General features: G+C 39.6%; 1 protein-coding gene and 1 pseudogene across 1 annotated transcript; one reads left to right on the forward strand and one right to left on the reverse strand.

Moving 5' to 3' along the window:
- Positions 1 to 760: 760 nt before the first annotated feature.
- Positions 761 to 2,609, reverse strand: LOC118853853 (annotated as a pseudogene).
- Positions 2,610 to 6,066: 3,457 nt separating this feature from the next.
- On the forward strand, positions 6,067 to 12,231 carry LOC118855188 (olfactory receptor 2D3-like). Its single transcript, XM_036765279.1, has 2 exons — positions 6,067 to 6,079; positions 11,303 to 12,231. The coding sequence occupies exons 1-2, from the start codon at positions 6,067 to 6,069 to the stop codon at positions 12,229 to 12,231; spliced, it is 942 nt and encodes a 313-aa protein (XP_036621174.1).
- The last annotated feature ends 212 nt before the right edge of the window (positions 12,232 to 12,443 follow it).

Genomic DNA, 12,443 nt, shown 5'->3' on the forward strand with positions numbered 1-12,443 from the left:
TGGCCAAAACTTTATGTAAGCATGAGCCCTGAGAGGCTCTGGGCCTTTGACCAGAGTGTGAATGTTGTAGTACAGTTTCATATCTGAAGCCACCCTACTGTGTGCTGCCCTTGGACTGAGGACAATGGAGGTTACACACTGAGATCGTTCCCCGTTGGAATCTGTGTTCTTCTCCTTGTGAATACAATTAGGTTTTGTTTGCTTTTGAGAGGTGCTACTCCTCTTCATTCGAACTACTCCTTACCCCTTCACAATAATTAATCCTTCAACTAAATTATCTCAGTGGAAAATCATATTTTTTCACTGTTTAAGGAATTTTTATTAAAGCAAGAATTTTATAATCCAAATTATGTTTCCTTGCTCAGCTATCAATTTTGTTATCTAAAAAAGTGGTGATATTCTGAGCTTTTCCACAGTAAAGAGTTACAAAATTAAAGAAAGGAATGCTTTAAATTTTTGTTCTGTGCTGAAAATTCTTTTCCCCTGGGTCTACAAAACACTAATTTGTTTTTGTGTATTTTACTATTTTGGGTTTTTTTTGTTTTTTCTTGCTCTTTGTTTTTAAATCAATAAGTAATCTAGGACTAGCATTAAGTTAGCCAGACCTGGAATTTGCTCGGTACATCAGCTTCAAAGTTCTCTTTCTTTTTCATTTATTTTATATTTTCAATGTTTTTTCACAATATTTGAGTTTTTCGATGTTTAGATATTTTTCTTCGGTGAAGCAGAGGTTCCATTTTGTGGTCCCGGATCTTTTCTTTTAAACAGTTTGAACACCAGTGACCCTGTTAACTGCTTTCTGGGCAGCTTCTTTACCTTGGTGAGCTTGCAGTATGGCTATGGCTTCATCCACCTTGGGGTGAAGAGACTCGGGAGACTCAAGCATATGAAGAAGCTCAGAGTTGGCAGTTTCTAGGAACAGGCCAGTGATTTTACCAGCCAGGGTAGGGTGCATGGCCCGGATGAGTGGAAACAGCCTTTCACCCAACATCTACTTTTGCTCTTGAGGGGCAGATGCCAACACGGAAGCAGTCAAAGGTTCCTGACCTTGCACATGAATAGCAGGCTGCTGCATGGTAACCTGTGGTTGTGCATTAAGATGCTATTGATGATTGCAAACACCTGCAGCATACTTATACTGTGGAACTGTGCAAACAGCAGGAGTAGCTGCAGCAGCTGCAGGATGTGGACTCATGGAACCTGTGAAGAAGCTGGTCTCATTGCCCTAAATGGTGGCCTAGGAGCTGCTGGGAGGAAAGCACTGGGCATGTTCTAGAATGAATGAGGTCTGGCACCGAGCAGTCCAGTGAGGACCTGGTCTGAGTTGAACAATTTGGCTAGCAGGATAGTATGCAGCAGAGTTCTGAGTCTGAGGAATAGCTGCCATGTAGTAACCTGAAGGAGGCTGATAGGGGTTGATTACAGGGTTGGGCACAACTCTGATGCTCGCCATTCTCTGCATATACTGGTTTGTGAGGTGAGCCTGCCGCTCCTCTTTGGGCTGGGCCAAAGCTACATACAATGGCTTAGTGGCCAACAATCCTGCCATTCATTTCTGCGACTGCTTTGGTGGCTTCCTCTGGTGATGAGAAACATACACACTCAAACCCTTTGCTGCACCCACCTTCCATCATCACCTTTGCACTTGTGATTGTACCAAATGGTGAGAACTCTTTTTGCAGACGCTTATCACCAATACCATCATCAAGATTTCTCACATACAAGTTAACACCCTGGTATCTGGTGATCCTATTCCGCTTCATTTGTTCAAATTTGCGCTTGAGTTCTGTCTGTCTTTCCACTTTTTTCTGGGCTCGGCCAACATAAATTTGTTTTCCGTTAAGTTCTTTTCCATTCATCTCATCTACACCTTTTTGTGCATCTTCATGTCTTTCAAAGCTCACAAAGCCAAAACCTTTGGATTTTCCACTTTCATCAGTCATTACTTTTACACTTAAAGCAGGTCCAAAATTGCCAAAGAGCTCCTTCAGTCTTTCATCATCCATATCTTCACCAAAATATTTGATGTAATCATTGGTGAACTCTTTTGCTCTAGCTCAAAGTTCTGCTTCTCTTTCTTTACGGGATTTAAATCGACCGACAAAGACTTTTCGATCATTAGGAAGCATTCCATTCATATTTTCAATAGCTCTTTCAGCAGCTTCTTGTGTCTCAAAGTGTATAAATCCATAGATCTTTGACCCATTTTCATCACATACCGCCTTACAAGAAAGGAGGTTTCCAAAAGCAGAAAATGTATCATACAATGCTCTATTATCAATGGATTTATCCAAATTTTTGATGAATATATTGCCCACACCACTTTTACGTAGTGATGGATCACGTTGAGACCACATGATACGCACTGAATTGCCCTTAATTACATCAAAATTCGTTGTATGTAATGCCCGTTCAGCATCCGTCGGCGACTGGAAGTTGACACAGGCGTAGCCCAGGGAGCAGCGGGTGATCGAGTCCCTGCAGACCTGGGTGGAGAGGATGGGCCCGGCTGGGCTGGACTTCTCGCAGAGCAATGCCTCGGTCACATCTGGGTGCAGATCACGCACGTTGAGTGAGGTCATAGGGCAGCTGGGGGCGCTGGGGTTCATTTCGGCAGCCTCCCAAAGTGCCACAAGCTGCGAACTTTCTGTGAGAAGAGGTTGGGGAGTCTGGGGGGTCGGAGTCTGGAGCCGGGGGCCGGGGGGAGGGGAGGGAGGGCAAGAGCAAAAGGACCAAACTCACCCAGAATCGAAAACTACTCAACGGCCACGGAACGGGTACCCTCTGCCGCCGGCTAGCGGTGCTGCTTGCTGGGGGCTGGCTCGGGAGGTGGCTGTGGTCCTGGCGGCAGGGAAGGCCTGTCTCTTCGTTCCCTCTCGGAGCTGCTGCGGGGCCACGGGCAGTGGGTCAGTCTCGGCTGCTTCATCGTATAAAAGAGGGAAAAAAAATAAAAGTCTCCGGCGGGGGAGATGCGAATTTTTTTTATGATTTTTGTGGGTTTTCTAAAAGATTTTTTTTTGTATTTTTTTAATAATGAATGTGTGTACGAGGCACGACCGCTCTGCACTCACAGCACTAACCGCAGGGGAGAAGGGGTGGGAAATCATATTTAAGAAATTTTTCTGTGATTTAGTATTTCACTAAATATATTTTGAGAGGCAAGCAATGAAAACTGCTGTATTAAATCTATATTACTTGTGAGATAATGCACTAGGTGTTGGGGCCCTAAAGATGCCAAAGTCACTGTCCCTGCTCTCAAGGAGCTTATATTCCGTTGTGAGGGAGAAGGACATGTTTAGACATTATACATATATATATATATATATACATATATATATATATGTACACACACACACATACATACACATATATAGACATACATAAATACACAAAAGATAAAAATGAGGAAAAACTTTTTGGTGGGAGGCAATAGTGGCTGGGACATTAGGAAAGACTTCATGTAGAAGGTTCAGCAGAATTTTGAAAAGAAAATAAACAAGATATTCCAATACCTCAGAAGCCCAGTCCCGGCATAGGGAACAGCCCATTCAAAGGTGCAGAGATGAGAGGGCGGAGCCAAGATGGCAGCCAGAAAGCAGGGACTCGCTTAAGCTCTTGCCCAGGTCCCTCCAAACACCTCTGAAAAATGGCTCTGAACAAATTTTAGAGCTGCAGAACCCAAGAAATAGCAGAGGGAAGCAGGGTTCCAGCCTAGGACAGCCTGGATGGTTGCTGGGAATGGTCAATCACACAGAGAGGGGAGAGGAGCAGAGCAGAGGCCAGCACGGCCTGTGCCAGGACCAACCAGACCCAGAGCTGGAAAAACAGGCCGTAGTGTCCTACCTTCCAAACACTGAACTTCTTCGAATGTGTTCGTAGTTATTTACTTTATATTCATGCTGCATGTGTATGTGTATATATATATATATGTACATATGTATGTGTGTGTAGATATATTATGTATGTCTTCCCTTTTATTATAAATTTCTCCTTGTGGATAGGGATTGTCTAATTCTTTGCCATGTAACCTCAGTTTCTAGTATAGTGCCTTGCATGTAGTAGATATTTAATAAATACTTGATTGTTGGTTGAATAGCAGGTATACCAGCATCACAATGAGGCCACTCAGATTGGCACATGCCAATAAGAGGTTCTGAAACTCATTATAAGCTGAATAATTTAGGACATATCACATCAGTCACAATAGGAGGAGATTAGTAAATCAATGTCATGAAACAATATTAAATGTAAAGGAATAAAAAGGAGGAAGGGAGTCCTCACAGCCAGACCTCAGAAAAAGTCATTAGAGATTAATTGTTGGCCTGGGACATTGTCCCTCAAGAATCTCAGCACTCAGATGGATCTGGCTCCTAAAGTGATGAACCTTGGCTTGCTAAGGGACTTAACTGTCCTGGTCACATGCCTACACCTGCTTCTTCAAAAATAGCAAAACTCTCAAGTCAGAATATGATTGTGGAGGGATAATAATTCCATCCATCTTACTCTTGGGTATTTTGTGGAACACACACTCACATTCACAAACATTCCTGCTTACACACACATACACACATATTTCCTTCATGAAAATTTCTTGTTTCTGTTTTGTCCATTTTACACCAGATGGGCTTCATCTTACAGTTGCTTCCAGAATGGACAGGTAAAGCCCTTATCTCTTTCCCCAGGACTATCTTTTGACTGTGAACCTAGTTCACCTCCAACACCAAAACAAAAGTTTTCAAAAAGCGAAAATTTGACCCAATTAAATTATTTTAAATTGTGCTAGGTTTTTGTTTTTGTTTTTTAAAGCTGCTTTGGTTATTCACCCCTGCCCTCCACACCTCTCCACCTTCATTGGATGACCTGCTTCTTTGGATACCATTGAGATGGCCATGTGCTATTCTTTGGTAGAAGGGAGTTTCAATGACTTTGTGTGTCTTATGTATTGGATTTTGGATATTTCCCAGGCCTAGCCCTAGTTAAAAATCCTAGCCTCAGGGTTAAGATTTAAGTAGGCATTCTCTTTCAGGATATTTCCTTGTTCCAGTCTTGAACTCTCAAGCTCTCTCTTTCTCTTTACCCTCAACCTAAACCTTACTAAGGTTAATGAAAATGATGGTGAAAAATACTTGAATTCATTGTGGGATCCATGTATTTGTCAGGTAAGGATGTTCCCATTGGAGCAGATTCATAACACTTTACTCTCCATACACTTTTTCAACGTGTGTTTCTTACTTAAGTCTTTATGTAGATCTTTTGTAAAAGATCTCCTCAAGGTGCTGGAATGTTTCCCATAGGATGGAGTTTCTTAACATGCATGTGTGTATGTGTGTGTGTGTGTGTGTGTGTGTGTGTGTGTGAGAGAGAGACCCTTTGGCAATCTTAGTAGCCCATGGAAACCTTCCAAGAAAAGTGTTTATAAATGCATAAATGATTACAAAGGAAGCCAATTATCTTGAAGTATGGTGATCAAAGTTAAAAAAATCCTAGGTCCTTTGGTTAACAATTCCTGACCTCAGTCTAAGATCTCAGGGGTAGCCAAGCCTCTTCCAGGTATCCACCAAATTCGGAGTCAAGACTCAAGTGTTTAAAACTAACTCTTCTTTTTTGAGGTTTTTTAATATAAACATACTTGCATAAAAGTTATATCCTCATCCTTCTACCTCCATGCTATAAGGGCAATGTTGTGCCTTACATATAAGACCTTACATATGCCTTAGTAGGCAATTGGGAAATCTATATTAAAAATGAGACCAAAGAATGAAATTATAATGGTATCATAAGGGAGGGGAAGCACTAATTGTAAAAGGTTTGAATTTGATGTTGGGGTCTCTTGTCCAAATCATTCTTTGTTATTAAATGTTTGACTTATCATTTACAAGATATTTCTCTTCTTGGTCTCCTGATCAGTAAAACAAAGGACCTGGACCAGGTTATCTCCAAGGTCCCTGACAGTTTTAAATCAATGACATAATGATGTACCTACCTGGCATATTTGCATTTGAACTAAGGAAAATTCTTTGCCCTAAAGAATGAGGAGAGCATTGGTGGAATTTCTAGGCATCAACAATGGACCATTTGGGTGGAAAGTTTTGGAGTAGGTAGTGGATAACCTTTAAAATTTCTACATCTTAAAATACAAGCAGCTGGTGACTCTACCTTGGGAAAGACCAACCCTAATGATACCCTTATACCTCTCCATGCTTTCTACACTCTGTGCAAAGGTACATTCTTGGGTAGTATTTCAGGAGAAATTCTGATCAGCTAGAGTGAGGGTTCTTAAGCTGAGTTCCATTCCTCCAAGGGGCCCAAGAATAGATTTCAGGGGCTCTATTCATTTTTAAGAAATATGTATTTAATGACTCTTTAGATACAATTGGTTTCTTTTGTAATCTTATGTATTTTATCATATTATTCTGAGACGGGACCCAAAGACTTCATCAGACTGTCAAAGGGGACCATGGTACAAAAAATAATGAAGAACCACCAAGCTATCAAGAGTAAAGCAACCAGGTTGGTGAGATGACTAGAAACTACATCAGATAAGAACTGATAAAAGAATTAGAGATTTTTGTTATGGAGAAAACTAAAAAGAATACATCATGTCTGTTATCTGTCTTCAAGTATTTGAGGGACTGATTTAAGGGAGAGGTATTAAACTTGTTCATTTGACCTTAGAGGCTAGTATCAGGAGTAATTGATGAAGTTAACAAGAAAGCATATTTCAAAGTAAAAGAAGACTGTGCCGCCACCTTTTTATACCTCTAATCCATTCTATTTTTGAATTTCCTATATCATGAGAGAATATTTCTGACTAACTGGGTATCTATTAACATTGATTTTGAGCCACAGAAAATCTTAGAGATTATCTAATTTCACCCAGTTATTTTAAGGAAGAGTTAACTGAGGACCAGTTCTGAGGTTACACAGAAGTTAATTAAAAAGTTGAGACTTCAGCCCCAGATCTGGAACTCTAAATCCCATATTCTTTCTATTACTCTGTGTTTAATATCCGTTTGCATAAATCACACAAATATGGAGAATTTGGAGGTGACCTGTCTTTTTGTCCTGTGCTAGCTTCAATTTATCCTTCTCTTACATTCTTAGCTCCTGGATATATTAGATTTAATTTACTAACTCAATTTAGAATAGCAAAAATTTAATAATGTCCTTAGCTCATACCAGGTACTGTGCTAGTTAGTGGCAGTAAAAAAGAAAAGAAAGCTACACATCCCTTCGCCCTACTCCATATGTGTCTTAATATTTGCCCTCAGGGAGCTTAGGAAAAAATGTTTTGTACAAGGTAGGATGGGATGAGGACAAAGGAGAGGTCTAGACCAAATGGCAGCATAAGAAATAATAGTTAGTTCTAGAATAAAAAAAGAAATATTTTTGAAGTTGGAGATAAAGATAAAATATGATTCATCCATCAGGAACAGCTTGTATAGATACAGAGAGGAAGGAGGGAAATAGGCAAAGATTAACGATCAGTCAGCATTGTTAATGTGGCTGAAATTTCTAGTGGACCAAGAGATGGAATGTGCAATTAGTGTAAAAAAGTAAGTTGTAGGGAGAAGGCAGAGAGTCTTGAAGTCTCAGTTGAGGAATTTTTATTTTATCCTAGAGGCATTAAGGAGCCAACAAAGAGTTTTAATCTGGGTAGTGACATGTTCAGATCTCTACCTTACGAAAATTATTTTTGCAGTTGCAATACAAAGAATAGATGGGGCAGGCAGGAAAAAGGAAGCAGAAATATTAGGAACTAGGAAAGAAATTTTCAATTTATCTATGCTTTAGGTAGACTATGATAATAAGCTGCATGTTTGGGGGAAAAAGTTATAGATCTGTGAGGTGGGAAAGGACAACATGATGAAAAATCCCACCATACTGCTGAGCTTCTGACATTTAAAGCAACTCATTACTGAGAGGTCTCAGTTGTTTGAATTAAGTGTTTTCAAGTTACAGAGAATTTACAATGATGACGAATATGAAGGGAGTTAAATGAATTTTCACTATTTAATAAAGATACAATATTTGTAGACTTTGGGCTAGAAATTGAATTGTGAAAATTTATACACTTTAATAAATGAGAATATAACATAGTGGGGATATATTTTGATAGATTATAAACCTGTGAAATTGATTTCTTCTATCGGCCAGGGAACTTTCTGTCATGACTTTATAGTATTTAAGTTCAAGACTCACTTAGACAGATAAGGCATGGATAGATTATGACTTGGTTGGGGTAAAAGACGTATCCACATTGAGGAGATCTCAGGTCCATGGAAGTATCCAAGCTTGGATATATACATTAGTGTTTTGAAACAGTTGTGATCTTGTGGATATGGGCATTCCTTCTGATCATTCACATTGAAACTCTTCTTTGCCTTGTCACAGGAAATGATTCTATTCATACTTTTCAGTATTGCTTACATAGCAGATAATTCATTAGTATGTGAGGTTTGTTTGTTTGATTTTTACAAATGTGTGTCTTCCTACATTAGCATTTCTATCTATATCTATCTTTAAATCTTTGTGCATTTATTTATATATCCATCCATCTCACTGTATCTATCTATCTATCTACTCATCTATCTATCCATTCTTCTAACTGTCTTTCTCCTTGATTACAAGAGTAAAAATTTTATCCATCTTCATCCCACCACCTTGAAGATGCCATTTTGCAGAAAAGTCACACTTCTTGAGTCTGAGATTTAGTTGGTGTAGGAGCTTTGTCTATTGATGAAGATCACAGATCCCTCCTCACCCCTATCTCCAGCCTAACCCCCTATGACTGGGAATCTGGTGTTTGAGGAATCCTCTGGCTGAATAATCTATTGACCTTCCTCAAATCTGATTATGAGCCTCTCTGAACTTAGCTAGCGTGGTACAAAGATTACCAACACACTATGGCCAAGCCTTTTGCAGCTTGGAAGGACCTACTATCACTTGTGCTCTAGAGGCATAGCCTTCAACATGGCAGGGTATCCTTCCCACCAACATCAAGTTTCAGAGGATGACTTCAGTGGAGAATAGTTATTATCTACATAACTGACATTTCTACAACAATTAAAACTTATAAAATATCTAAGTGATGAATAAGTGTTAGGAAAGGAGGAGAGTAAAGGAGAAAGGGAAGAAAGAAGGGAATAAGAATGGAAAGAATGGAGGGAGAGAGGGGAAACAAAAAAAGAAAAAAAGAGGGGAGAGAGGGAGGAAGGAATGAAATTGAATAGAATTTAACTTTTGTTTAGTGACACTGGGGTCCTTATCAATATCAGTTATTGTGTTTTTCCATATTGTAGTGAGGTAGATTAGATAGTTGCTCCTATATTATATCCATTCTTTTCAGGCCACCATTAGACCAGGGGTGGGGAACCTGCAGCCTTGAGGCCACATGTGGCCCTCTAGGTGCTCAAGTGCAGCCCTTTGACTGGATCCGAACTTCACAGAACAAATCTCCTTAATAAAAGGATTTGTGAGGTTCCTCACCCCTGCTAGACTATCAGTAACCACTTCTCATTTTTTTTGCTTTCACCCTCCCACTTCTCTGTACTCCCTTTTATAAATTCCTGCTTCTATTATGTTGACAGATGTGCATAAGAGAACCAAGCTTGTAAGGCCCTGAATGTTTCCAGAATTAGTAAATTCATGTGTTTAAATGAATAGGCTAATTAATAATAATAATACTTCTCATTTATATAGTACTTTAATGTATGCCAAATACTTTACATGTTATTTCATTTGTTCTTCACAACCATCCTATGAGGTAGGTGCTATTGTTAACTCCATTTTTCAGAAGAGAAAACAGGCTGGAGGAGGTTAAATTATTTGTCCAAGGTCCCACAGCTGATAAATGCGTAAGGCAGAATTTGAACTAAAGTATTCCTGACTCTAAGTCCAGCACCCTCTCCATTGTGCCCCTTTGCAAATGCCTATTTTGGCTTATCTAAGAAAAAGAAAGACTGTTTTTGTTTCTTTTTTGTCTAACTTCACTTAAAAACAATTTCAAACAAAAAATGTACCTCTTTATATTCAGTTTTGCAAACTGTTTTTCTTAGACCGTCCTGTGAGGCTGCATACTTTTACACATTAGTTGTGTGACCACTGGCAGTTCATCTCATTTTTCTATCAGTTTTCTCCTCTATTAAATGTGGATAACAATAACAGTAACTGCAGTATGTACCTCATTTGTTTTTTCTGTAATTGAAGCAGACAGAACCCTTTGACAACCTGGAAACTCTCTATTTATGACATTTGTTTTTATTATTGTTGCTAGTGGTGATGACAGACAGGAAGCGTCACATAATGAATTTAGCCCTGGAAGTCAGTCTGTGAGACGAGGATCTGAATCCAACATCTGACACCGACCAGCTCCAGGACCATGGACAAGTCAACTTCTTTGAGCCTCAGGAAATTCTCTCTTACCTATTAAATTAAATGGGAGTGGTGCTACACATCAGTGGAAGAAGATTCCACAGCAATGAGATTGCAAATTCTTACTTATTTGCACCTTACACATGACCTCATTTAGCTCTTCCTTTGTATGGCAGCCTCCAAGATCCAAAACACTGCTTGGTGTTTGAAAGAATTACTAGAAGCTATTTACCAGTACTACTTCACTGGCCATTTTCAGGAATTTTGTCTGTTATTTCTTCCAGATTCTTGGAGACTAAATATGAGGGCACCAATTAATGTGGAATCTCAGGTACTGGGAGAGATACAAGAGAGTGATCAGATTCCCTGTCCTCAAAGATTTTATGGTCTGGTTGGGAAGAGACTCTTACTTTATTTTTACACCATCTTATATTGTTCTATTCACTGTTTCTTTTGGCTTAAACTTTATGAGATTCACTACAAATGATTTAATAATTTAGAGAACAGGAAGATGAATGTGGGTAGACAGACTTTTGGAAGGCTCCATGGAGGGAAGAGATTGAGAAGGACCTTGAAGGATAGGCAGAAAGTAGTTGTGTGGGGCATTCCCATCTTCTTTCTTATGATGTGGTATTTTTGAATGTAAAATATATTTAATTAAATATTGATGTTGACAGTTTGACAGGAAAATACTTTCCTGACCCTAAAATTGGAATGAAAACCTCAAAATTTGTTTCAAACTTCAAGCTCTTTGTGCAGACTGATAAAATAGAATTCCGTTTTGGGTTCTTATTTTTAACCTAGTTGTCTACAATATTCTGGGTAGGGTGTTTGCTTTTCAGACTAGGCAGGATTGATTAATCCTTTGAATGGAAGCTACCTCTTTCTCTGGGAGATACTGAGTTGACCTAAAGAACCAATATGGCAGAGGCAAATATAACCTTTGTGACTGAATTCATTTTCTTGGGTCTCTCTTCTCAACCAAGGGCTCAGCTCATCCTTTTCATCATGTTTTTATTCTTCTATTTATTAACAGTGCTTGGCAATCTCATCATCATCACAGTAATCCAGATTGAACCCCGACTCCAAACCCCCATGTACTTTTTCCTAACTAATCTGTCTTTCCTAGATATCTGTTATACTACCACTAATGTCCCACAAATGCTTTCCAATATGGTGGGGAAGAAAAAGACGATTTCCTTTACTGGCTGTGCAATCCAGATGTATTTCTCCCTTTCCTTTGGGATGATTGAATGTGTCCTCTTGGGGGTCATGGCATATGACAGATATGTTGCTATTTGTGCCCCACTGCACTACACAGTCATTATGAACAGGCGCACTTGTATTCACATGGTCATCATTTCCTGGACTAGCAGCTTCCTGAGTTCTATGGTGATTAATGTCTTTACGTTGCGTTTGCCTTACTGTGGGTCTAATGTGCTGAACCACTTCTTCTGTGAAGTGCCCTCAGTACTGCGGTTAGCTTGTACAGACACCTCTGTCACAGAGCTGGTAGTGTTCATCTTTAGCATCATAATTGTCTTCATTCCATTCCTTCTCATTGTTATCTCCTATGCCCGCATCCTCCTGTCAGTCCTCAGGATGCACTCAGCAGCAGGAAGGCTCAAAGCATTGTCCACCTGTGCCTCCCATCTGACTGTAGTGGTTCTGTTCTATGGGACAGCCATCTTCATGTACATGCGCCCTCAATCCAAATCTTCTCGTTCTGGGGGAAAGATAATTGCTATTTTCTATACTGTTATCACACCGATGCTCAACCCCCTGATCTACAGCTTGAGGAACCAGGATGTGAAAGGGGCCTTGAGAAAAGTCATCAGCAAACACATACTGGCATAATGCATAGAGATAGGATAAAAACTCGAAAGATTTTGGCTGGAATATTGATAGATACTTGCATGAGCTTGGTAAATTATTTTGTTTCTTATTAGGGATATCCTGCCCTTGGAGTGGTATTTTAAGGACTTTCTATTCTTTCCTAATAGGAGACATTGAATTCTCATCCTGAAAAGGACCTATAGTACAACCTTGGACTGAGCTCAAGCTTCAGT

Source organism: Trichosurus vulpecula, chromosome 6 (genome assembly GCF_011100635.1).
Source record: "Trichosurus vulpecula isolate mTriVul1 chromosome 6, mTriVul1.pri, whole genome shotgun sequence".
NCBI classification, from domain to species: Eukaryota; Metazoa; Chordata; class Mammalia; order Diprotodontia; family Phalangeridae; genus Trichosurus; species Trichosurus vulpecula.